Source organism: Chlorella variabilis (assembly GCF_000147415.1).
Source record: "Chlorella variabilis unplaced genomic scaffold CHLNCscaffold_15, whole genome shotgun sequence".
Classification (NCBI taxonomy): Eukaryota; Viridiplantae; Chlorophyta; class Trebouxiophyceae; order Chlorellales; family Chlorellaceae; genus Chlorella; species Chlorella variabilis.
In genome coordinates this window covers 371821-396292 of record NW_005435073.1, presented here as the reverse complement: position 1 = coordinate 396292, position 24472 = coordinate 371821, and the positions used below count along the sequence as shown (strand labels likewise).

General features: G+C 70.1%; 8 protein-coding genes across 8 annotated transcripts in view; 2 read left to right on the top strand and 6 right to left on the bottom strand.

Moving 5' to 3' along the window:
* The window catches only part of GPS (hypothetical protein), a 3071-nt gene extending 1939 nt beyond the window's left edge, over positions 1-1132 (bottom strand). The window contains exons 1-3 of the mRNA XM_005845921.1: positions 873-1132; positions 721-775; positions 319-512 (exon numbers count right to left, since the gene is read on the bottom strand). Of these exons, the coding sequence (XP_005845983.1) occupies positions 319-512; positions 721-775; positions 873-925 (302 nt within the window). The 5' untranslated portion in view covers positions 926-1132. The remainder of the gene's footprint in view (positions 1-318; positions 513-720; positions 776-872) is intronic.
* A 649-nt stretch (positions 1133-1781) lies between these two features.
* CHLNCDRAFT_136024 (hypothetical protein) lies at positions 1782-3730 on the bottom strand (the record flags this gene model as incomplete). The annotated part of the gene is made up of 5 exons (XM_005845920.1): positions 1782-2075; positions 2255-2544; positions 2780-2887; positions 3126-3227; positions 3433-3730. The coding sequence occupies 5 exons, from the start codon at positions 3728-3730 to the stop codon at positions 1782-1784; spliced, it is 1092 nt and encodes a 363-aa protein (XP_005845982.1).
* A 680-nt stretch (positions 3731-4410) lies between these two features.
* On the bottom strand, positions 4411-6945 carry CHLNCDRAFT_136023 (hypothetical protein; the record flags this gene model as incomplete). Its single annotated transcript, XM_005845919.1, has 6 exons — positions 4411-4530; positions 4769-4934; positions 5189-5307; positions 5477-5550; positions 5836-6667; positions 6922-6945. The coding sequence occupies 6 exons, from the start codon at positions 6943-6945 to the stop codon at positions 4411-4413; spliced, it is 1335 nt and encodes a 444-aa protein (XP_005845981.1).
* A 351-nt stretch (positions 6946-7296) lies between these two features.
* CHLNCDRAFT_136022 (hypothetical protein) lies at positions 7297-9180 on the top strand (the record flags this gene model as incomplete). The annotated part of the gene is made up of 3 exons (XM_005846047.1): positions 7297-7398; positions 7585-7869; positions 8065-9180. The coding sequence occupies 3 exons, from the start codon at positions 7297-7299 to the stop codon at positions 9178-9180; spliced, it is 1503 nt and encodes a 500-aa protein (XP_005846109.1).
* Positions 9181-9486: 306 nt separating this feature from the next.
* Positions 9487-10314, bottom strand: CHLNCDRAFT_25174 (hypothetical protein; the record flags this gene model as incomplete). Its single annotated transcript, XM_005845918.1, has 3 exons — positions 9487-9741; positions 9866-10055; positions 10226-10314. The coding sequence occupies 3 exons, from the start codon at positions 10312-10314 to the stop codon at positions 9487-9489; spliced, it is 534 nt and encodes a 177-aa protein (XP_005845980.1).
* A 290-nt stretch (positions 10315-10604) lies between these two features.
* Positions 10605-12399, bottom strand: CHLNCDRAFT_56237 (hypothetical protein). Its single transcript, XM_005845917.1, has 4 exons — positions 12143-12399; positions 11759-11909; positions 11353-11570; positions 10605-11144 (listed from the first exon to the last, which is right to left on the bottom strand). The coding sequence occupies exons 1-4, from the start codon at positions 12227-12229 to the stop codon at positions 10947-10949; spliced, it is 654 nt and encodes a 217-aa protein (XP_005845979.1). The 5' UTR covers positions 12230-12399; the 3' UTR covers positions 10605-10946.
* A 625-nt stretch (positions 12400-13024) lies between these two features.
* CHLNCDRAFT_53370 (hypothetical protein) lies at positions 13025-21045 on the top strand (the record flags this gene model as incomplete). The annotated part of the gene is made up of 18 exons (XM_005846046.1): positions 13025-13126; positions 13216-13792; positions 13907-14274; positions 14659-14807; positions 14996-15214; positions 15441-16080; positions 16277-16408; positions 16688-17155; positions 17323-17691; positions 17870-18166; positions 18384-18508; positions 18671-18781; positions 18971-19070; positions 19334-19480; positions 19690-20016; positions 20318-20428; positions 20719-20786; positions 20919-21045. 18 exons carry the CDS (start codon positions 13025-13027, stop codon positions 21043-21045), a joined length of 4437 nt encoding a protein of 1478 aa, XP_005846108.1.
* Positions 21046-21212: 167 nt separating this feature from the next.
* On the bottom strand, positions 21213-24434 carry CHLNCDRAFT_58358 (hypothetical protein; the record flags this gene model as incomplete). The annotated part of the gene is made up of 10 exons (XM_005845916.1): positions 21213-21498; positions 21753-21847; positions 22074-22146; positions 22397-22494; positions 22761-22844; positions 23062-23171; positions 23423-23499; positions 23658-23748; positions 24080-24182; positions 24429-24434. 10 exons carry the CDS (start codon positions 24432-24434, stop codon positions 21432-21434), a joined length of 804 nt encoding a protein of 267 aa, XP_005845978.1. The 3' UTR covers positions 21213-21431.
* Positions 24435-24472: the final 38 nt, after the last annotated feature.

The following is a 24472-nucleotide window of genomic DNA, read 5'->3' as shown; positions in this document are numbered from 1 at the left end:
CAAGTCTTGATCCGGGGGGTGGCGGGGAGGTGCGGCGCTGCGGCTGCGGGCGTGGCGGGCGCAGGCTCGGGGGCTGGTGCCCAAACCGTCTGGGGTGCGGCACAGCGCCTGCGCCTGCCGCCAGGGCTGGGCTGGCGGGGCTGCCGCTGCCGCAGCCGCCGGGCTGCTGCCGCGGTGCCGCGTGCCAGGCATCGCAAGGGGCGGTGCACGGCCCAGGGGCGCGCGCAAGGCCCGTTCATCACCAGAACCCCTGCCTGGGCAGCCAGCTGGGCACAATGTACACGCCCCAGCCAGGAGAGGAGGGCAGGCTGCGGCGCACCTGCTAGGAGGGAGTACCGCATGGATTCGTTGATGATCTCAGGGTACTGCAGCGGCACGCTCTTGTCCAGCGCGGCGTCGATCAGCGTCGCCCGCTCCTTCATGTACTGCTGGAAGTCAAAGGCGGTCTTGGCCTTGACCGCCGCGCCGCCCGCCTCGGACCGCACGCTCACCTCCGCCACGGCGCGCGGGCGCTGCGGGGGGTGGAAGAGGGCATCGCGGGGGGTGGTGGGGCAGGGAAGGGGTGGCACTGATGCGGGTGGCGCGGAAAAGGAAGGAGAAGGAGGGCTTGCAACACGGCTGTGGGGCCCACAAGGGCAGGCAGGCGGCTTGTGGCTGCCAGTCGCTGCCGCCGGCGCCGCCGGCCAGGGGCGCAGCTGGCTCCCCTGCGGCCCTTCCCACCTGCTGCAGTGGCCTGCGCACGCTGCTGCTGCGCCGCCGGCTGCACAGCACGCTCCTGCAGGAATGAGGGGCAGCAGCCTGGTCGCGTGCAAGTCTCCCGGTGGCGGCATTGCCCCTCACGCCGGTCCCGCGACCTGCCCACAGGCTCCTACCTGCATGGAACCGCCGTCCCCTGCATGGCTCTGCTGCTCGCGACCTGCTGCATCTGTGTCAGCCCTGCAACCGCCTGGCGCCTCGCGTAGCCTTCTACCGCAAATGTGGGGCTCCCCGGCTTGCTTAGGAGCGCTGGAGAGCGGCAGGCGTGCAAGGGCGCACGTTACCACTTGGACCGAGTGCCGGAGGTGAGGCTGGCGGGCTTGCAGCCGTCTCAAAGCAACTGGGCGTGTGTGGAGATAACAAGAGTGCGTGTGAGAGGTCGCCTTGTCACCCTCCCTCGCATGGCCGGCCCAGATAAGGGGGGTGATGGACAGCACGCAGCACGAGTTCAGCACTCAATTCAATCAAGGAAGCAGATGAGCAGCGCAGCTTCAGAGGATTGCTCGGGAAGAGGTCCCCTCCAGTGCAGGCCAGCCCTCCGCGCCACCCGCCCACTGCCACCGCCCGCCGCCGCACCTGGCCACTGCTCTCCCGCGCCTGCTGCGGACTGCCTCCCAATCCGTCAGCAAGTACTAAGCTTCGACCATGACAGAGCGGCATAGGTTGCAGGCGCGGCACAGGGGCATCCTTTAGCAAGCAGGCAGCATCGCCCGCCGGCAGGCACGGCGGGCAGCCGCCCCAATCAGCCACGGCGACCTGGCGTCAAGCAGCGGCAAATCGGCAATCTTTTTGTTCTGGGCTCGGAGGGCATTGGGGACATGGAGAGAGAAGACACAGATTGTTCACAGCGGCCGCCTGAAGGAGGGAATCCGAGGAGTTGCAGAATATCACGTGAACATCGTGCCCAAAATTGCACTCCTCCTGAGAAGCAAAGCGGTAGCATCGGAGGGTCGTGCTACCTGCCACACGGCCGGGGCGCCGCAGCGGCGGCAGTGGCCTGCCTGGGGGTACCCTTGTGCCCCGCGCTATCCCTCTTGCACAACCGGCGGCGCTGCCTGCCCTCTTCCACCGCGCCGCCGCCGCCCCTGCCGCCCGCCGCCTCCGCCCCTGCCGCCGCCGCCGGCGGGCCGCCGCCGGCCGCGCGCCGCCAGGGGTGGCAGCGCCTCGTCGGGCCCGCAGGGCAGCGGGGCGCCCCGCTCCTCCTCTAAGCGCTGCTTCAGCTGCTGCAGCACGCGGATCTGGGCCAGCTTCTGCGGGCTGAGCCTGTCCCAAAGGATGCCGGCCGGCTTGCTCAGCGCCGGCGCAGCCACGCGGATGACCTGCCAGGAGGAAAACGGCGGCGGCAGGCGGAGCGGCGGCAGGCATCCGCCTCTCATAAAAGCCAAGCCGAGGCAAAGAGGCGTGCCGAGCTCATGCGGTGCGGCGCATGTGGCCCGCGGCCCAGGCTACCACGACGGCCCCTCCCTCCAGCAGGCGGGCCCAGGCCCAGGCCACACACCTGGGTGGGGGTGACGATGATATCCACCGGCACGTCGTGAGGCAGCATGGCGGCGGCGGGGATGGCGCCCGGCGGCACCACCTGCTCGTCCCGCACCGTGGTCGCCACCAGCGTGCCGCCGTCCACCGCGCCCATCCGCCGCAGCATGCCGTACTCCAGCTCGGCAAACCCCTCCCCCTTTCCCAGCCGGCACCCGGTCTGCGGGTCCACAGCCACCGAGCCCACCACAATCAGGTCCACTTGTATGGTACCGTCCAGGGACAGAGGTGACCCGTACTTGGCCACACCGGCTGCATGCCACGCAGGTCCATGTGTGGGTGGAGGGTGAGGGAGGCGCAGACGTCGCATGCGTCAAGCTGCCGGCGCAGGTCAGCCCGGCCGCGCGGGCACGGCTGCTGCAGCTGCCAATCCACAGGCCCTAGCGCCATCCAGGTGCCGGCAGTCTCCCGCTGGCGCACCACCGGCAGGCACGCCGGCGCCGCTGATGCTAGCGCCACGGCTGCCAGCCGCCCGCCCGGCGCCTACCCGAGGTGCAGGCCTGGAGCAGCGCGTCGGGCGGGATGGCATCCCGGTGCAGCGTGGAGAAGAAGCCGGTGCGCAGGCGCGGCTGCGGCGTCAGCAGCGTCTTGCCGGCTCACAGCACCGCGTGCCGCACCGCCTTCTGCGGCGTGTCTGCGGCGGGGGCCGGGCGGCGGGGGCAGGGGCATGCAGGCAGGAGCAGGTGGGTCAGAGTGTCCAGGGAATCCCTGGTGCAGCGGGGGCAGCTGGATACTGCCCAGAGGCAGGGAGGCATGTGCCCCCCTCTCACTCCTCATTTCTCAGGCAGCCACCCCATGCTGCCTGCTCCTACACCCCAAACCACGCCGCCCACCTGGGTTGACCTTCACGCACCGCGCCGCCACAAATTCGGGCAGCGCCGCCAGGCGGGCGGCGGCCTGGGCGGCTCCCTTGAAGCTGGGGATGCGGTGGTGCACTGTGGGGGAGGAGCCGGGGACAGGCGCAGGTGGATGCTGGAAGGCGGCGGGCGTTGCAGGCATTTGCGGCAGGCAGGGGCGCCGGCAGCGGGAGCACAGCAGCAAGGCGGGCAGGTGGCGTGCTGCCAGGCATGGCGGGGGTGGGTCGGGCATGCTCTGTCCGCTGTGTATGGTGTACGGCTGGCTGGCCGCTGGCTGGACCACCTGGGCGAGGAAAGTCTGCCAGGTCATGCTCCTCCATCAGATCCCAGATCCGCTTCCGCACCTCCCACTTCCACGCCCCCGGGGGCGCCGCCGCAGCGGCCTCCTCCCCCGCCGCGGCCGCGGCGGCGGCGGCCGCGGCCGCGGCGCCCTCTGCCTGGCTCAGCTGCCGCATGCGGCCCATGGCCTGGCCGCCCAGCGCCAGCCGCTGCGCGTCGTAGGCAGCTGCGTCAAAGGCGGCTGGGGAGGCGGCGGTGGCGGTGCTGGCGGCGATGCCATCCCCGCCGGCGCCGGCGCCCATGCTCGCGGCGGCGGCGGCGGCGGCGACACCGCGCTCGCCGGGCCGCCTCGCCAGCCCAGAGGCGCTGCCGGCAGCTGCAAACGGAGGGTGTCTCAAGGCGGGCACGCTGCGAGCGCACGGTGGTGGCGCCGAGCCTGCGCCAGGTGTGGGGAGAGGGGGGAAGGGTGGGCCTGGCGGCACTGTGTGGCAGCCGCAGGCGGCCACATGGCGGGCTGACCACACAAACACAGTCCCGCATCGCTGCCAGTCCGCACTGGCGTCATCCAGTCCGCATCAGTGCTCCCTGACACAGTAGGCGTGGGCAAGGCGGTTTCCAGAGCGACATGGCATCGCAAACCGCACACCTTGCGGCGTTGAGAGGCCCCAAAGAGCGCCTGCAAGGCGCGCCATGGCTGAAAATCAATGCGCGCCGGCCTGCCGACGCCGCAGCAAGGCGTGGCCGCCGCCACCGCCTTCCTCCCACTCCTGCTGCCCACGAAGTGCTGCCAGGCTCCATGTGCCAGACCTGCCTTGCCAGTGCTCCTCAGCCATGCCAGGCAACACATCTTACAAGCCACGTTTGCTCAGCTGCAAGAACATCCAACCGACGCATGGAAACAGAGGGTACGGGTCAGCAGGGCAGCCAGCCAATACAAACCAGCCGTGCACCCAACACCCGCGCCTCCTCCTTCCGACCTAAGTCAGAACGCCGACTTCTTGGCTCTCCAGTCCAGCAGATCATCGTCGGCATCCCCCTCGTCCTCGTCGCTGCTGCCGCCGCCGCCGGGGGCTGCCTCCAGCGCTGCCACTGTGTCCAGAACCTGCGGGCGGGGCGGAGCGGCAGGTGGGGCGGCAGGGTGGCGTGCAGGGTGAGGGGAGCTGCCTGCCTGCCTGCCTGCCTGCCTGCCTGGAACAATGTGGCGGCTCTAGACGCTGGCCCGCCAGTCCGCAAAGCAGGAAGTGGCTGGGGGTGGCAGGGGCCGGCTGCAACCAGCACCGCCGCCACATGCCGCCAGCCTGCACCGCCCACCCACCCCGCCCCATCCCCGCCCCACTCACCCGTCGCTTCTTGGCCAGGTGGATGACAGGCCGCTGCACCTCGGGCTCGGCGATGGCGGCCGCCGCGGCCGCCGCCGCCGCGTCCACCTCCTCCACGCCCCGCTTGGCGGCGCCGCCGCCGGCCTGCCGCGCCGCCTTGATCGCCTCCAGCTTCTGCATGCGCACGCTGCAGGGAGGAGGGGGGAGGGGTGGCAGGGCCGCCGAGGCAGGCGCGCCAGAAAAGAAAGGTTGGAAGGTGGCCGTTCCAAAGAATCAAGCGCGCGCAGAACATGGGTGCAGGCAAGAAGCCTGCAGGTGTTGTGATGCAGAGAGAAGCACAAACCCGAGCAACACAGCAGCGGCGGCACCCCCTGGCTGAGCTGCGCTGCCCCTCCCTGCTCCCCTCCCGCACACGCCACCAGGCGCCCCCTCCCTGCTCACAACTGCTCGAAATCCTCCCGCTCCAGCCGCCCCTCCGCCTCCGCCTCCTCGTCGGCCGCGTGCGCCGCCGCCGCCGCCGCCGAGTCCACCTCCACCTGCTTCATGAAGTCCGCATACTCCTGCAGGTGTGTGTGTGTGTGTGTTGAGCGTGAGTCTGGGTGTGGGGTGCGCAGGCATATGTGTGAGCACGCATGCGTGTGAGGGCGCCCTACGGGACACGTCAGGCCTACCATGATTTGGCCGGCCTGCTGCTGCCCCCCAAAACCGCAGCCCCTTCCCCCCCCACACCTTTGCCCAGTCCTTGGCGGTCTTGGGGCCCTTCCCCCCCCGCCTGGGATCCCGCTTTTTGGTCCTCAAAAAACCTGGAGGTTAGCGGGGGTGGGGCAGGCGGCCAGGCGAGGCGGGCAGGGGAGGCGGGCAGGCAGGCAGGGGGTGCAGGTTGGGTCAGTGTCAGGCGCCCGCCGGGCAAGGCAGGAGCTCAGAGGCTGTGCCTGGGAGGAGACAAAGGCCAGGTGGCTGCCCCCAGCTGCCGAGGCATGGCCAGCCAGCCCAGCAAAAACAATTGGGTGCCAACCAGGCCAGCCAATGCAGCAACAATGATTGGGTGAGGTCGACAGGGCGCCGCCCGCTGCGCCCGCTGCGCCCACCTCTGGGCAGCGGCGCCGCCCCCGCCGCCGCCGCCGCGCCTCCCGCCGGCGGCGGCGGCGCGCTGCTGACGGCCGCCCCGCCGTCTGCCTCGCCGCCGCCCGCCGCCGCGGGGCCTACTATGCTGTCTGCGGCCGCGGGGGGGCCGTCAAAGAAGCCGGCGGGCAAAGCCCCAGACAGTGCCGTCTGTCCCGCCGCCTCCATCCGGCTAGCCGCAGACGTCACGTCGGCGCCCGCGGGCGCCCCCGCAGCCGCCCCCGCCCCCGTGGACCCCTCTAGAGACAGCGCCGGCTCCGCCGCGGGCGCTGCCGCTGCCGCGGGCGGCTGGCCGGCGCCGGCGCCGCCGCCGCCGGCCGCTGCCGACGCTGACCCGGCCGCCGAGGCGTGGTTGCCGTCGCCAAGGTCGGCAGGCCACCCCCCAGACAGCGTGCTGCGCACTTCCTCTGTCCAGCCTGCGGAGCGAGGCGCGGCGCCGGTACCGCCGCCGCCGCCTCCCTGGTTAATAGAGGGCTCGGCATGGTGGTCTGCGTGTGCCTGCAGGCCGCCTGTGTCGTGCAGGCGAGTGGCTTGAGAGTCGGCATGGTATGAGGCAGCTGCCTGCTGCTGCTGCTGCTGCCCCGCCGCCGCCGGTGGCTGGCTGCGGCCGGAAGGCGCACGCGGCGGCGGCGGCGGCATGCTGCGAGCGTCCTCCTCCGCGCTCTGGGTGCCCGCCGCGGCGGCAGCGGCCGGCGGCGGCGGCGGGGCCGCGGGGCCCGCGCCGCGCGCCTGGGCGGGCGCCTGCGCTGCCAGCGCGGCCGCTCGCTGCGCTCGCAGCGCGCGAAGCTGCTCCTTGGACTGCAGGCAGGGGGCAGGCAGGGGCCAGGCAGGCGTGAGGTGTGGAGGGGCGATACCTGCGCTTCCGGTGGCGGTGGCGGAGGCAAGTGGCGCGGCCCCAGCAGCTGCGCAAACCCAGGCGCCCGAGTCTCTGGGCGGCAGCGACCCTCTCAGAGTCCCTGTGGCCGCTCGTGGGCTGCCAGGAGCGAGCAGGCAGGCAACGAGCCGTGCAAGTCCGCCGCCGAGCTGCAGCGGGCCTCGCTGCGGCTGCTCACCAGCTTAGAGCCCTTGGATGACATCGCTGCAAGCGCGGCACACAACGCCGACAGTCGTGCAAGAGTGACAGACTGATCGCGCAGATGCTGAGGCTTCCGCTGTTGTGGGCCTCCCTGATCAAGCCACGGCAGGTTGGATTGGTGTGCGGTGGCCTGCAGCGGAGAAGGAAGCCGTACACGCCAGCCTGGAATTCCGCTTCGCCAAAACTTTAGCCATCGGCGATTCGACGCATTTCGTGCCATTCAACCATCATTCCACCATTCACCCAGCAGCTGTCGCATCCACCCCGACACAGCGTGGGAATGCTGAGAGGCTGCTCGCCGTGACGCTGCAGCAGCCACGGCAGGGTGGACGCATCTGGGGGGCAGCACGCGATGCCTGGCAACGGCGCCCTGGCAGCCCTGGCGGCCCTGCTGCTGCCGGCGTCGGTTGCGGTGGCGGCCCTGTTTGCCGCCTTCGCGCCCGACCCCTACATGGTGCGTGCCTGGCCTGCCTGAGTCCTAAGTCCTAGGGCCTCGTGGGTGCTGGCCTGTTTTGGGGCCAGCTGGAATCGGGTGGACACGTTTCCATCTTCAGCCAGCAGCGGGGGCGGCTCTGTCCTCAGAGCAGATGGTCCCCAGCTCTCAGCTCCCATCAATCCCCCAACTGCTTCCCATCCGCAGGACGAACCCTTCCACGTGCCGCAGACGCAGCGGTACTGCGCGGGACACTGGCGGGAGTGGGAACCCAAGATCACAACCTTCCCGGGCCTGTACCTGTTTGGAACGGCGCTGGGGCACGCCGTGCACGCCGCGCAGCGGCTGCTTGGCATCCGGCCAGCGGCGCTGTGCGGCACCGCCGTGCTGCGGGCCACCAACCTGCTGTTTGCGGCGGCCTGCCTGCCGCTCTTCCTGGCCGCCGCGCGCCAGCTGGACCCCAGCCGCAGCCGGCAGCAGGCGGCCCTCCTGGTGAGCGGCGCTCATGCCCTGTGCCCGGCCTGCCACCCGCCGCTGCAGGGCATGGGCCCTGCACATATCAATCAATCCTCATGCCCGGCAACAAGCTGGCAGCTCAATGTCCGGCCAGGGCTTGCTCACAGGCGCCCGCTTCTTCTTCTTGCCACTGCTCCACTGGCTCTCCGTGCCTCCCCGGCCCCCCTGCAGGCAGCTGTCTGCTTCCTCTTCCCTGTCCACTACTTCTTTAGCTTCCTGTATTACACCGATGTGCCCTCCCTCTTCTTCACCCTGGCTGCCTACCTGGCCTCCCGGCGACGGCGGTACCGCCTGGCCGCCGCCCTGGGAGCAGCTGCGGTGCTGGTGCGGCAAACCAACGCCGTCTGGGTGGCCTTCTGCCTGGGTGATGCGCTGCTGGAGAGATGCCTGCCTGGCAGCAGCGGCGGCAGCGGGAGGAGCCGTGACAGTGGCGCGGCCGGCACCACGCAACGCAGCAGCAGGAACAGCAGCGTCAGCGGCGGCAGGAGCAGCGGCAGCAGCAGGAAGCGGAGCGGCGTGGCCGGCGGCGGCCCCGGGCTGGCCTCCGATCTCGCCACCCTGCTGCGCCGGGCATGGCTCCTCAAGGCGCAGCTTGCGTCGGACCTGTGGCCGCTGGCGGCGGTGGTGGCGGCCTTTGCAGCGTTCGTTGTGGCTAATGGCGGCATTGTGGTGGGGGACAAGGCGCACCACGCGGCGGTACGCCACCTGGCGCAGCCCTTGTACTTCCTGCTGTACTGCACAGCCTGCCTGGCGCCGGCCTTCTGGTCCCCGCCCACCCTGGCAGCCGCCGCGCGAGGCGTGGCGGCCGCGGCCCGGCAGCGCCCGGCGGCCGCGGGCGCTGCGGCGGCTGCGGCGGCTGCCGCTGCGGTGGCCGCTGTGTCGTCCGGCACCCTGGCACACCCGTTCCTGCTGGCCGACAACCGGCACTATGCTTTCTACCTGTGGCGCCGCGTGCTCAACCGCACCCCCTGGGCCCGCTACGCCCTCATCCCAGCCTACCTGTACTCTGGCTGGGCGCTGCAGCGGCGGCTAGCTCACCGCGGCCCGCTGTGGCTGCTGCTGGCGGCGGGCGGTACCTGTGCGGTACTGGTACCCGCACACCTCCTGGAACCGCGGTACTTCACCACCCCCTTCTACCTGGCCTTCCTCCACATGCGCACCCCCAGCCCCCGCGCCCTGGCCGCCATCGCCGCCGGCTTTGCCGCAGTCAACGCCGCCACCCTCTACCTCTTCCTCGCCGCGCCCTTCGCCTGGCCCGACGGCAGCGTGGCTCGCTTCATGTGGTAGCGGGGCAGCGTGGCTGGCCCACAAAGTGGCCCTGGGGCGACTTGCCCCTGCCCCGCATGATGCGCTGTGATACTGGCAAACTGGCCATCATGATGCAAGTCGTTACAGTGTAATCTCATTGGCCAGCAGGAGTCAGAGGAGGCAGAATGGCACGGGCAAGGAGCAGGCGATGAGGGCAGGAGCAGCAGCAGGGGAAACATGAGGAATTGTCGAGCGGCAACGTGTACAGAGGCAAGCTGGGCAGCGCGGCACGTGGTGGAGCGGAAGGAAGGGAGGGGCGCCGCGAGCGCAGCCTGGCGCCCGGTGCTAGCAGTCCCGGCCCGCGCTGCGCATGAGCATCGCGTCTGCCAGACTGCCCACCAGCAGCTCCTCTGGTGTCACCTTCAGGTGCTTGATGAGCAGCTGCTGGTCGGTGAGCAGGGGCAGCTCCGCCAGCGGGGTGGGGGCGCCCGCGATCAGCCCCTGGAGCTGCGCCTCCTCCTCAGGCGAGGCGTCGAAGGGTGCGGCCAGCAGGTGCCGGCAGCCGGGGTTGATGCCAAAGCGATCTAGGGGATGGGGGATCTGCAAGCACCGGCAGGGAACAGGGGGGGGGTCGGGACTTCTGGGGGGGGGGCAGGGAACAGGGCAGGCAGGGAGGCGTGGAGAGGCATGCATTATGCGGAGCAAAAAAGCAGCCGCCACTCACGTGCTTGGACCCCGCCAGATTGAACACCACCTCTGCATGCAGCGACTTGGTGCGCAGCGCGCCGCGCTGCTGCGCCAGCAGCGCCTTGAACGCCGCCACCCGCAGCACGAGCAGGGACGGCACCAGCTCGGCGTTGGCTAGGCTGCACTCGGGCTGCAGCGCGCCGCTCATCACTAGCTCCCGCAGCTCTCTGCAAAAGATAAAAGAGCGTGCAATCAAGGAGTGGATAGATGGGCAGGTCCCAGCTGCCTGAGGAGACGGAGGGCAGCCGGGCGCCTCGGCAGGCGCGCAGGCAGCAGCGGCGGGCGGTGGCGGCGGCAGCACCATCGGCTACAGCGGCGTGCGCAAGGCAGTCCTTACTTGCTGTTGGTCACATCCTTGAACAGCAGCACCGTCAGGGTGCGGCCCGGGAAGTCCTCAAACTCTAACCGCTGAATGCTGGCCTCCATGCGCCCCTCCCAATGCCCCGCAAATGCCCTCACAAGCTGTAATATATATCTGGCGTGCAACGCCGGTTTGGAGACACTCTGTGGGTCTTGCAAATGTCCCCAGTCGTAGGTATGGTCGGCAGCACGCTTGAAGGGCTTTGTTCCCTCAGTCTGGCACGAGATGATGACGATCACAGCCCGCCTGCCATGCATGCAGGTGGGCCGGCAGACCGCTCGCCGCCTGGGTGGCAGCACGCCACGCCCGTCGCGCCGCGTTTTGCGGTGCTTGTTTCCCGAGGGACTGGCACACATAGTGCTCCGAGTTGCACGGGTGTGGAAGAGAAGGGAACAGGTGCTTGGGGAGGGCACGGCTGCCCAGCACAAGGTGCATGGGCAGGGCACGGCTGGCCCAGCAGGGACGAGGTGTACGGCAGTACATCAAAGGAGGGGCGGTGATACAGCGAGTAACGGCAACGGTGGAGGGTCAACAGGTCAAGGCAAAGGAAGGAGGGTCAGGTGGCTGTTGTGCATGCCGGCACAAAGGCCTCGCCGCCAGCTGGTGTCTGTCTGGCTGGCAATGGCAGGGGAGGCGGCCACCACGTCACAGCCTAGCTGCAGCCCCGCTCCGGAGGGGCTCAGGCTCAGGCTCCAGCTCAGCACAGCGGGCACTTCCACTGCGGCTGCTGCTCCGCCAGCTTGGCCGTCATGCCCACGCACTTGCCGTCAAACCAGCGGTCGCACACGTCGCACTGGATCCAAAACTCGCCAGACCGGTAGGTGTGGCCGCAGTTGGGGCACGGGTCGCCGTCGCCGTCGGGGGAGCCGTCCTCCTCCTCCTCGTCCTCCTCAAACTGGAAAGCAAGGGCGCGCGGGGCAGCCCGAATCAGCGCCCCGGGAAGCGAGCAGCCAGGTTGCGAACTGTCACATTGACGCTGCTCTCGCGTCGGGCAGCAGGGGCCTGTACACGACACCAGCACAGGAGCAGCGGCAGCTCGCAGCAGCTTGCAGCACCACCTCTGCCAGTAACGGCAGAGCGGCGGCGGCTGCGGGGGGCCTCACCGCGCGCGCGCGCTTGGCCGCCAGCTCCGCCTCCAGGCTGGGCTTGCCCGCGGCGCGGCCCGACACAATCTCGTACACCGTGGGCAGACTGTTGATTTCCTCAAACAGCCGCTGCCGCCCCTTCTGGTCCAGCTTGGCACCGTTGTAGAAAGTCATGGCCATGAGCCAGCAGTCGGCGTGCACGGCCACCAGGCACAGCCAGTCAGCGCGCTTCATGCCTGCTGGCGGGCAGGACGCAGGCGGAGGAGGGGTGAGCACGCACGCCGCAGGCGGCGACCACCGGCCGGCAGGCAGCTCGCTGCCGCGCTCGAGCGGACCAGCCCGCAGCCGCAGGCGCGCGCGCAAGCCAGCGTGGTGCTGGGCGAGCATGCCCCGCCCGCCAGCAGTGCCAGCCAGCAGGGCGCACCGTCGCGAGCAAAGTTGATGCCCAGCGTCGGCTCTGGAAGCTCTGGCGGCACCTCCTCGCACGGCAGCGTCACCTCCCAGGTGCCGTCCGAGTAGCCGTAGAGGCACAGGTTCTCCTTGCTGGGGTCGCACTGCTCCCACAGCTGGTCGACCTGCACACAAAAGTGGCGGCGGCAGCAGGGAGCGAGGTGGGGCGGGAGCAGGGTGCAGCAGCCCGCTACTCCCGGGCAGGCGCCCGGGAGTCGCGAGGTTGCCAGGTGGCGATGGCATGTTCGTGGCAAACCATGCTTGGGGAGGGCTGCTGCAGCAGCCTGGTGCCCGCCAAAGCTCCGCCCGTGATGGGCCCTCTGGTAAGGCCCCCCGCACATACATCGCCGCTCCGCACCTCTGTGCTCAACGCCTTGATGATTCCCCGCCGTCTACCGGCGTAATCAGCAAACACATCGTCCACAGTGCGCATCGCCCCGCTCATTGTCCAGCCTCAACAGGTTACCAGGGGACCTGGAGCTTGTGCTGTGAGGCCTCTGCACCGCCTGCGCGCCGGTACCCCGCGCCAGCAGCTAGGGCGGGGCGGGGCTGTCGCGCGTTCAAAAGCCTGGGTCTGCAGACCCCTGTTCGCACTCGTAGGGCGGCAGCAGGTCGAATGGACGCACGGGGGGCGGCGGCAGGGCCGCCTAGTTCAAGAGGCCTGCATGGGCGGTACGCTGCCAGCGGGCGGCCGCCCTCCGATGCAGTACAGGGGCTGGTGGATGCTCTAGGAGTTTTTTGCTCTCCCGTGCGATGTGAGAAGTAGGTCTGGGTTATTTTGAAAGGGATTCAGAGCCAACCCACACCAATTGCGGTCACTGCTGACGCCAACGGCTCGACGCGGGGGCGCCACCAGGCAGGGCCGGTGCTGCCGTAGTTGGGACGGCTCTCCCTCTGTATGCCAATACGACAAACAGATGTTCATGTCTTGCTTGCACTGCCACCACAGCCGCGGCTGTGCAGCGCCCACTGGCCCGCCCCGCTGGCGGCGCGCTGTCTTGCAAACACGGCAAAGTGAAAGTCTATTCCGCGCATTTCACTTCTTTCGACATTTCACTCATCCACTTGCCCAATTTGGGCCTAGTCAAGGCTCTGGCCGGCCCTTGGACGGCCATCACCTTGCCGCTCTCCCGGCATGGGCCGTTTCGGGACCTGTTGCAGCGCTCCCAAGACGACCAGCTTCAAGGAGGGCGCGGCAGTGCAGCGGGAGCCGGCCGCAGCCGCCCAACCGCAGCCAAGCATGGAGAGTGATGCACCGGAAGCAGACGCTGACTTGCTGGACCTGCTGCCGGACGCCTCGCACGGCGCCAAGCAGCCGCCTGTAGTCGACAATGGGTCCAAGGTGGGGCTCCGCCGAGCCGGCCACCCGCCTTGTCGCCCTTTGCCCGTCGCCTGACGCCTGACGCCTGCTTGCGGCTGTGAGCTGTGCAGGCGGTCGCCTTGCTGGCTGGAGCAGGCGGAGGTGTCCCATCCCAGGAGCTGATCCGTGCCGGCATCTACACCTCGGCATCAGCGGTCCGCCTGGAGCCCGTTCCACCGCCATCGGCGCCGCCGCCGCTGGCCGCCGGCGATGCCGGCGCCAGCAATTCTGCCTTGCCCCTGCCGCCACTGGCGGCAGTGGTGGAGCCACTCAGGCCTGATGCAGCACCACCACTCATCACATCTCATGCTTCTAGTCACCCGGCGCCCGAGCCAAGCTCTCTAGAGGCTGCTGTCGCCGAGGCACTAGGCCTCGTCAGCTCCGCCGCTGCGGCTCCCAGCTCCCCGCCCCTCTCTGGGCGCGGCACGTGGCACCTCCCTGGAGCTCAGGAGCTGCTGGAGCTGGAGTTCCAGCTGGCAGAGGCGCTAGGAGACCTGGCCGTGACGCCTCTGGCGCCGCCGCCGCCGCCACGCTCCCCGCTGCTGCGCGCCAGCAGCGGCGGCAGCCCACGGCTGCCATTGTACAGCTCGGGGCGCGGCAGCGGAGACTCGCTGAGCGTGGAGGACGAGCCGGAGCCGCGGTTCTCAGGTGCGAGCTGTGTGGGTTGGTGGCGACTAGGCTGCTCTGCCAGCCACTTGTCTCTCTCCCATGGACGGCCCTGCTCATCCCCGCTGCTGCTGACCTCCCACGCTCGCCTTGCAGTGTGCGGCTCCATCGCCCCCGCTTTGGACACTATCCGAGAGGCCAGCAGCCAGCCCGGCACGCTGGGCACCGAGGGCGCGGCGCCGCCACCGCCGGCCTGCCCTGCGGCACAGCCTGCCGGCGCGGCGGCGACGCTGGATGCCGTGCTGGAGCTGCTGGGAGGCGGCACAGCCGCGGCATCTCCCGCTGGCTCAGGAGAGGAGGAGGCACACCAGCGTGCACCTGATGCAGAGGCTGTAGAAGACCCTCGGGTGGAGCGGGCAGCCCCGGCGGGGCCCAGCCTCACGGCAGAGGTGGCTGCAGAGGCGGCAGCGCTGGCCGGCATCCTGGCACTGCTGGGCAGCCCCGGCGAGGCCGCCCTGACAGTGGTTGGTGGGGCCGCGGATGGGCTGGAAGGCGGGAGCGATCTGGGAGCTGAGGTTGCTCTGCTGCTGCGCAGCGGCGGCCCTCCGCGCGAGGCTGGTCCTGTCTCCACCCCGACTCCGTCCAGTGCCGCTGCCTCCCCCGGCCCCTGGCCTGCTGCTGGCCTGAGCGGCAGGCCGGCTTCCGTCGGCCCTGGCTGCGACAGCGCCGACGGCCTCAGCGCTAGCGCGCCCGGTGCAGCTCAGGGCGCCTGCTGGCTGGGCGGCCCACCCAGCTGCGGTGGTGAGCAGGGCTTGTACCTGGCTGAGCCTGGGGAGCCAGCTCTTGCGCCCTGGATGGATGCAGCCCACGTGAAGCCTGCCCCGCCTCCCGGCTCGGCTGCCGTCGAGGCCGCCATCACCTCCGCCGCCACCGGCCGCCACGCCTGGGCCGCCCGGCAGCTGCCGCCGTGGGGCGACGAGGAGGGCGGGCGGGTGGGAGGCAGGCTGCCCGCCATGTACGCCCGCCAGATGCGGGAGCGGCAGGAGGCGGAGAAACGGTGGGTGGCAGGCGATCCAGCATGGCCGTTGGTAGCTACAGCACCCCTCCTTTTACACAGTCCTGTGCCTCTGCCTCTGCCTCTGCCAGCCTGTGAAGGGCCGCTCCAGTGCCCCTCGCCAGGAACCATTGCTGGCTCCTTTTGCCTTGCTGAAGCTGCGGAAGTGCTGCTGCCCTCCTCCGCCGCAGGTATGCCGCGCAGCGCCAGCAGCAGGAGGCGGCAGACCTGCAGGGCTGCACCTTCCGCCCGGCGCTCTGCAAGACCGCCGCCTCCTGCAGCCCCGCCACCTCCCCAGCCGCCCAACACTTCCAGCCTGGCATTGCCGCCAGCAGCGGACGCTCTGGGGAGGAGGCTGGGAGCCGGATGTACGCGCGGCAGCGGGCGCAGCGGCAGCGGGCGCTGCAGAGGTGTGTGGGTGCCGCGGCGTGCTGGCTGCCGGGCATCGTCTGAGCCAGAGCCTGAATGTCGCGCTGTCGTGCTGCCGCCCACCACCTCTGCTGCGGCGGCGGAGGGGCGACCGTGCCGCCAGGCCAGGTCTGAACCTCATCAGCCTTGCTGCTGGGAAGGATGCTGGGAAAGATGCGAGACCCGTGTGCGCTACTGTCCTGCCTGCCCCGGCCCGCCCTCCCGCAGGTGCGCCGCGCTGCGGGAGCAGCAGGAGCAGCAGGCGCTCTCCGGCTGCACCTTCTCCCCCTCCATCGACCCACGGTCGGCCGCCCTGGCCCGTCAGGGCGTGCGGTACGGCACGGGCGGCTCCCGTACCGCTACCGCAGCTTCCTGCTCCGGACTGGACGAGGCGGTACTCCTCCAGCTGCAGGCGCTGCACGGGGCTGGCCTCAACGCCCTGGCGGCGGCTGACCTGCTCGTGGCGGCAGGTGCTGCCCAAACGGGCTGTGCTGGCACCGGCCTTGGGAACGGCGGTGGCGAGAACGCGGCGGGCCAGCCTCCAATGGACGCGCCCGGAGACGCCGCCGCCAGCAGCGACGCCGTCACCGCCGCCTCCAGCCTGTCTTCTGCGGCAGAGGGCGGCGCGGCCGGCCAGCCGGGCCCGCGGCGCTCCGACCCTGCGTCGGCCCTGGCGGGGGCCTGCCTGCCAGCTGCGGTCCTGAGCCCTGGGGCCGCCCAGGCCCGGAGGGAGCCGGCGGCGGGGCCCGGTGCCGCCAGGCTGGCAAGCCGCGGGCTGAACAGCGTGCTGAGGGCCAGCGACCGGCTGTATGCTCACGCCCTGAACATGCAGGCCCGCCAGCGCCAGGCGCCGCTGGAGCTGCAGCACGTGAGGCGCAGCCTGCCTGCCTGCTGCTGCCCTGCCGCTGGCTGTGGTGCCGCTACCTGCTGGCTGTGGTGCACAGCCCCAGACCGCCGGTCAAATGTGCTTGAAAAGGGTGCACTCGACCCGTGCCTGTGCGTCCCTCATCCCACTGCGCCCAACCTGCTTTCTTCCTTGTTTGTTGTGCCACCGCCGAGTGCAGAAGTTGCAGCAGGAGGCGGCGGCTGCCTCCCCAAAGGCCCGCCCCTTCCCTGGCCAGATGCACAGCCGCGGCGCCAGCCCGCCGCTGTCCCACCGCTCGCCGCCGCCGTCGCGCCCAGCCAGCGCGCCGCTGGTGCGGCGGGCGGCGCTGGAGAAGCCGCCCGGAAGCCGTACCGCATCGTACTGGCAGCGGTACGGGCTGCCCCCGGCTGCGATCTGGATGCTTTCCTGGGCAGGCAGGAGCGCTTTGCGCAGGTGATGCAGGGAGGCAAGGAGGTGCCCCCAGATCGCTGCGGGTGGGGAGCCGGGCAGGCACCGTGCGCTGCTAAGCCCATCTCCAGCGTTGATGTGGTGTGCAGCTGCACGGCTGGGCACGGTTGATTGGACCATGATGCTGCAAGCCCACCTGCAGGCCCTGGAGGCCAAGCTGGAGCGGGAGCGCCAGCTGGCGCCACCTCAGCCCGCCAGCCTGTCGCCCGGCTCCCTCCGCATCCTGCAGCGCAGGCAGGGGCCGGGGTGCGGCGAGGCAGGCGGCACCGACGGCGGCGGTGCCCCTCCTGCCACCGAGCGCGGCGGCCTTGCCAGGAGCATCGCTGGTATGCTGGAGCTGGCGGCAGGCATGCCGGCCTGCGGCAGCGCAGGCGGCGACTCTGACGGCGGCGCCAGCGAGGGCGCCAGCAGCACGGCTGCCAGCAATGACGCGCAGGGCAGCAGTCGCCAGGCGGCGCGGCCGGGCAGCCCTGCTGCCAGCAGCGCATCCCTGCCCGCCTACCTCGCCAGCTGCACCTTCCACCCCGCCATCACCCCGAGGGCGCAGGCCAGGAGCCCTCGCTCCCCGCAGGAGCTCCACGCAGAGTGGGCCGCCCGCCAGCAGAGGCTGGTGCGTGAGTGTGGGCTCGCTTGGCTTGGGTGTGCCTTCACACTGGCCGCATGTTGTATTCGCTCGTGGCGCATCCAGCTGGCTGGTGTGGGCCACTGGCCGCTGAGGGATGCTGAGGGATGCTGGCGGCGTGCACGGCTCATGCTGTTGTGCCCCCTCAAGCGCAGGCCCTGAAGCGGCAGCAGGCGGAGGCGGCGGCCATGGCGGCCTGCACCTTCCGGCCCGACACCGCGCCAGCCGCCAGCGCCGGCAGCAAGTACGGCGCGGCGCGGCCCCACATCAGCACGCAGGCAAGCCCGCTGCCTGCGTTGGCTGTGCTGCCGCAGAGCACAACAGGCGTGGCCGGGGTTCTGATCGGGCACTACCATGCGAGTGCTGGTCACATGCTGCACTGCACCTGCCAGATGCATGCAAGGTGCTCATCCTCTGCTGCTGCTGCCCCCCTGCTGCAGCGCCTGGACGAGTACATGCGTGAGGTGGAGGCTGCGCGGCAGGCCAGGGAGGCAGCGTCTGCCGCGGCCGCAAAGGAGAGGGAGGTGAGAGGTCACGGCAGCTGGCTGGCGCGGCCAAGTCGCCGTGCTGCCCCTTGCGGGCTCCTGCCGATCCGGTTTTCCAGCTGTGTTATAGCGCATTGCTGAGCATACTGTCAGCTGCCAACTTGGCTTCGTTCGTGCACACAGTGCCCCGGCTGTCGTTTTTCTCCACGGCTCGCAGGAGCAAGAGCTGGCGGCCTGCACCTTCCGCCCCCACATGCCCTCCAGGCGGCGCAAGCAGGGCGGTGCCGGCGCCGACGGCACGGCAGAGGTGGGCTGCGGTGGCGGCACCGAGGCGGCAGAGCCAGATGTGCTGGCTCAGGTGCAGGCGCTGCTGGAGGGGGAGCTGGAGGAGGAGGGTGCCACCTCAGAGGGCGGGAGGTTGCCGTGCCGGCAACGGGCTCAGGATGGGAAGGAGGATGGGAGGGAGGCGCGGCTGCAGCCGCATGCCGCGTCGTTTGCCGCCTACCTCGGGCAGGTGGCACAGCAGCTGCAGAGGATGCGTGGGGAGTAGGCTGCTGTAGCGCTGGGGTTATGGATGTTTGGTATATACTTGCGTGGATGTAAATGAGCCTTGAAGGAAAATGCTGGAACGGCGGAGGGCGGCGGGCACGACCTGCACGGCGCCCCGCCAGCCTGTCAAACCTCTTTCTCCTCCATTCGATCCTCCTGCGTGCTCCTACCCGCCGGTATAGCTCCTACACACCATGCGCGTGAGCCACAGCCCCCTGTGGGGCGACCGGGCGGCAAAAGCCACCGGCCTGTGGGCCCTCCTGTTTGCCCCGCTCTTGCTGTGGGAGGCACTCTTCTACAGGCCCCGGTGCGCGATCAAGGCCCCGCGCCGCTGCTTGTGGTGCTGCCGCCCGGTGCCGCCCGGTGCCGCCCCTGCCGCTCTGGCCACACCTCCTTGCGCCTCCTTACAGCCAGCGCAGTGTGCCTCATCTCGCCCACTCATGTTGACCAGCGTTGGCGTGTGTCGCAGGATCAACATCACCACCCGTAAAACCCGGCCAGCAGACTGGCCCAAGCTGCAGGGCCAGCAGCGCTTCTTTGACGCGCTCTTCTGTTACCTCGGCCCCCCTAGCCACTTCCTGTGAGAGTGTGTGCTTGCTTCAGGGCGCCCGTCGCAGCAGGGATCCAGCACGGGGCAAGAGCGGAGCGAGGACGTGTCCCGAGGGCAGGCACCGCGGCTCAGCACCCGCCTCCCTGTTCGGCCTCGCCCACCTGGCGCCATCGCGGCCCGCCCACCGCCCGCGCCGCCGCTGACCTGGCGCTGCCGCAGGTGGAATGTGAAGGCGCCCCTGGCTCTGACCATGGCGGTGGCCACCGGCATGTGCCTGTACGGCTTCGCCCGCACGGAGCTGGGGTGGGACCTGCCGGCGGTGAGAGGAGGGCGGGCAGGGCGCTGGCGCCTTTGGCTGCTGTAGTACCCCTCTGGGTGGCAGGCACGCCGTGTCCGCTGCTCCCCCACCCTTGCCTCCTCTTGTCACCGGGCCCCTTTCCTCTTTGTTTGAGCCGTCTGTGAGATGGGAAAGCTGTGGGGGCAGAGCGAGGCGCCCCACCACGCCCCTGACGCCTCCTGCCTCTCCACTGCCCAACTGTCTCGCCCGGCCGCCGCCCTTGTCCGCTGCGTCCTGCCCCGCAGCTGGACCGCAGCAGCGTGAGCTACATCGCTCGCCTCGCCTCCTTCCCGCTGTCCCTGCTGCTGAGCCTGCGGGTGGGGCGGTCCTACGACCGCTGGTGGGTGGCGCGGCTGGGGTTTGCCGGCGTGGGCAACGCCGCCACCGCGCTGGTGCAGCAGGCGGCCGCCTGGGTGGACGCGCCAGCCCTGCAGGCAAGCAAACACCATCTTTGTGCACTTTTATGCTGCTTTCCTGCCGCGATCCCGCTGCCACACACCACACACACACGCGGGCCTTGGTGTGCGCACCAGCTGCTGACAGCTGGCGACGCTGTGCTGATGCCTCCTGCCGCACCCCCCACCACCACGCTCCCACGCAGGCCGACATCCGGCGCTGGGCGGTGGTGTGGCACTACAGCGTGCTGCAGGTGGTGCAGGGCGACGCGGCGCTGCACCCCGCGGCGGCGGCCCTGCTGTCACGCGAGGAGCTGGCCCTCTACTCCTCCTCCCGCAAGGGCCGCCAGCTGGTGGCCAGCCAGCTGCGGCTGCTGGTGCGGGAGGCGGGGGTGGGGCGGGAGTTGGTGGCGGCCATGGACCTCACAATCGGCAAGGGCTGGTCAGACGCGGGCAACTGCGTGCGCCTGCGCTTCCAGGCCATGCCCGCGGGCCTCTCCCTCATCTCAACCGGCTTCCTGTTCATCTGGCTGGTGAGCTGCGTTCGGGGTGGAAAAGGCGGCCGGGAGAGCGGCCCGCGTCCTGTCCGCTCCCTGCTGCTGCAGCACAGCCAGGGGTGTGGCGCATGGCCCGGAGCAACATGCGGCAGGCAGGCAGTGGCTCAGCCAACACGGGACCCCCTCCTGCACAGGCCGCCGCGCCGGCCCACCCCCTCCACCGCCGCCTGCTGCCCGCCCATGCGACGGGGGGTGCCTGCCCGCCTCCCCCACCGCTCCCGCCGACGCCTGCCCTTGCGGCACGTGCCCCCTTGCTGCCACGCCCCGTGCCGTGCAGATGCTGCTGCCGTTTGGCATGTGGCAGGAAGACAACACCAGCTGGTTCAGCCTGCTGGGCGTCTTCTTTGTCGCCCTCCTGCTGCTGTCGGTGGACGAGATTGCCACGCAGGTGGGGCTGCCAGGAGGCAGGCAGGCAGGCAGGCAGGCAGGCAGGCAGGGCCCGCTCCGCAGCGGCTGGCTGGCCGGCCCAGGGGCTGGAGGCTGGCATTCAGGCCAGCCTGCCTACCTATGCTGGCGGGCCACACCTTCTTGACCTGTGTGGCACAGGCCTGCCCACAAATCTCAACACACCCGGGACCACAATTGCAGGATCCCTCTTGCGTTGCGACCCCAGCCCTGCCTTGCCCTTGCACCCCACCGCCCCTTTGCCCTGCCCTTCCCCCTGCCCCATGCCTGCAGCTGGAGAATCCCTTCCCGCTGCTTCCACTGGAGGAAATGATGGAGAGCACTGTGCAGGACAGCCAGAGGTGGGGCGGGGTGCGGGAAGTGTTGCAGCATGGGGCAGGGTGGGGATGGGCTGGCAGGCCGTGAGGGGAAGCGGCGGCGGCAGCGCGAGCCACCCCCCCGCTGCGCAGACGCGGTGCGTGCCCTGGCCGCAGGGCGCTGGAGGATGCTGCGGCGCTGCTGCGGCTGCGCCAGCGCTGCAAGGAGGGCGCCGACGACAGCGACGGCAGCGCCAAGGCCGGCAGCTTCGTGGCTGTGGGCATCGATGGCACACAGCCGTGAGCGGCGGCGGCGGCGGCACACGACTAAAGGCTAGGAGGGGACTAATTCTCCTGTGGCCCGCCTGCCAGCAGCCAAGAGCCCATGGCACGACACCTCGCCTGCACCGCATATACACACCTGACTTTGGCCGCTGTGATTAGCACCCCTCAGCTTCCCTCCAGATTGATGCATTCACTGGGTTCCAGAAGAGGCAGCGCAAGGCAAACGGCAGCAGGGTGGTGCGTGCCAATGAAACATGCATGGCTGGCAAAACGGGCAGGCCGCTCCGGCTGCCGGGTCAGGGCTGCGGGCCCACGTGACGGGCCAGCGGCGCACGCCACCCGGCTCCACCGCCGCCGGAAGGCAGGCAGGCAGGCAGTGAGGGGGGCCGCCTGGTCAGATGCGGATCAGATGCGGGCGTCCCTCTGCAGCGCGTCCGCCGCCATCTCAGCGCGGAAGGCCTTGTGCTGTAGCCTGCAGGCAGGCATGCCATGGATGTGCAGGGGGGGCAGGAGCGCGCCTGTCGGCGGCACAACACCACTTGATGGCACCTCGAGAGTTGGGTGCGGCGGCTCCAGGCAAGCAGGCAAGCAGCCATCGAGAGCCGAGCAGAGGGCAGCGGTTTGCAGGCACATGCCGGTAGGGCAGGGCAACCGCAGGCAACCGCGCGCGGGCCGCGCGTTTTTTCCCGGGCGCAGTACAAGCAGTACTTGCTGCCGCCCACTGGCCTGTGCAGCAGTATGTAGATGAAGAGGTGCAGGCCCAGGATGTAGGCGAAGATGACCAGGCGTCCCGCCGGGTACTGCCGCAGGACCAGCACCACCTGCGCTGGCACCAGGTGGAGGCAGGCGGGGGCGGCCAGTCGGTCTTGCTTGCTTGCGTGCGGGTGCAGGTGCTGGGCGGTGCATGGAGGGGTGGCGGCACAGGCTGGTGCCCCGCTGGCGGGCGACGGGCAGCAGCTGCAAGGAGGCGGGGCCGCAGGCGCAGGGCAGCGCTCGGCTTTGCTGTCCCGCCCGAAGAAAGGAGGGCAGCGCGGGCAGCGCGGGCACCTGGTTGGCTGTGGAGTCGATGAGCTGTGCGCCCGCCTTGACGGCGCCGCCCACGCGGTTGTTGTTGGCCAGCCTGCATGGGGGGCGCATGCGGGCGGTGTGTGTGTGTGTGAAGGAGGGAGGGCGACAGGAGAGCGGGAGAGGGAGAGAGTGACACTGCCATGTGTGTGAGCGTGTGGAGTATTGAGGGGAGGGCGCCCGGCATTTCGCGCATTGGCTGGCGCCCTTTGGGCATGCACCAACACCCCCTCACCCCGCCCACCCCCCTCACCACCACCGCACAGCCCGCCGGCCGTCTGCCCGGCCACACCCACAAGGCTCACCGCTGGTAAGCGTCCCCCAGGTGGGCCATCGGTACCATGGACTCGTCGGCGGCGGCCACGCCGTGCATGCTGCGGTCGATGGTGGCACGCCGCTTCACCTGCGGGGGCGCGGCGGGCGTGTGGCGTGTGTGTGGGGAGGAGGGGGGGCGGGGCGGGGTGGGGTGGGGTGCGGCCGTGCCAGGCAGGCGGCGAGAGCAGAGCCAAGACGGCAGAAGGCCCGGCATGGCGCTGGGCGGCGTGTGGTGTGCCGTGCGTGCAGTGAAGCGCCCGGAAGGGGTTGCTGCTGGTCTGCCGGGGCCGGGTCTGCCACCGTCCCCTCCGGGGCGGCCTCTCTCTGCCTCCCTCCCCTCCAAGCCCGCCCCACCTGCTGCGCCTCGCTGCGGGCGTGCTGGAGGTCTCGCTCCAAGGCCAGCTGCTGGGCCGCCTTGTCCGCCGCCAGCCGCTCCAGCTGCGGTGGTGTGGGGGCGTGGAAGGAAGGCAGGCAGGCCGTTAGGGAGAGAGGAGAGAGGATAAGGAACAGGGAGGAAGAAGAGGGAGGAACAAGACGGCAGGCAGGCCGGGGAAGGGGCAGACGGTACCGACCGTCGCCCCGCCGGACACCCACACATCCACCCACCCAGCACCCACATCCACCCCCACCATATATGTGATATGTATATTATCACCTGGGTCTGCTTGAGGTACAGCATGTCAGTGACATCCTTGAGGCGGCGCTGCAGGTCGCCGCTGTCCACGCTGTGCGCGTCCGCCAGCTGGCGCCGCACCGTGGCCACCTCTGCACGCGCACAACAACACAGCACGTGGCAAGCACACACACAGGGCTGGGTGATGGGTGGGAGCGCGGAGCGCAGAGCGCGTCGTCAGCAGCAGGCAGCAGCTGCCGATGCCATGCTGATAGCAAGAGCATGCAACACAAGCAAACAGGCAGCGACACAGCTGTGCTGGTGGTGGCTGTGCCCTGCCCATGCCACGCTGTCAGCCCCAGCCTCGGCAGGGGGCAGGGCTCTGCCTCAGCAGGGGGCGCACCCGCCCGCAACGCCACAAGCTCTTCGTCGGCTCGCGTGCGCGCCTGCTCTGCCTGCTGCTGCGCCACGTGCGCGGTCCTGCAGCGGGGAAGGGGCCCAAGTGGTGTGGCGGTGTGGTGGTGCTGGTGGTGGGGTCCTATGTGCTTGCGAGCTACCACCACACACACACACACGACACACACATACACACACAATACCACAACAACGCACCACACGCACACAGAGAGGCTGCCCACCTTATCTGACCCTCCAGGTCCGCCACCCGCTGCTGCAGCACCTCGCTACTGCTGGCCGCCTCTGCCTCTGCCTGGCGCTGCAGCTTCGCCTCTGCCGTGGCCAGGTGGTGGGGTGGGGCGGCCGGCAGGCACAGGCAAGAGGGAGCGGTGAGGGGCAGGGAGGGGCAGGGAGGCGGGAGGGGACACACAGCCTCGCGCAGACACCGCCACCGCCAGCAGCGCCGCCGCCAGCAGCGATGCAACCGCTGAATCCATCAGCCCACAGGAGCTGTCCAGTTGTGAGGGTCCAGAGCCATGGACCACACCACAGAGTCCCGGATCCTGGCAACTGGTTCAGTGCTGCATGCAAATGCATCTCAGCGGTTGCACCGCTGCCAGCCACGGCAGCAGCGGCAGCGACACACACGCTGCACGGCGCGCACCCGCCGCCTGCAGGCGCTGCATCAGCCCATCCACTTCGTGCTCCAGAGCGTAGCACCGCTCCTCGGCGGCGGCCAGCCTGGCACTGCGCTCCTCCACGGAGCGCTGCAGGGCGGGGCGACGGGAGAGGGAGAGAGGGGGGCCATGTGTATGGGTGGAGGTGTGTGTGCGAGGTCAGCATGTGTGAAGGTGTGTGTGTGTGTGCTTGGTGCATGTGTATGCGTGCATTTGGTGAATTGGCCAGTGCTTTAGCAGGTGGGGGCAGAGTAGGGCCAGAGGAGGGCGGCCCAGGGCGGCAGGCCAGCAGGCAGGCAGGCAGGTCCGAGCGGCTGCTGCTGCCGGCGCACCCACCTGCATGGCTGCCAGGCTGGAGGAGCTCTCCGCCAGCGTGGCAT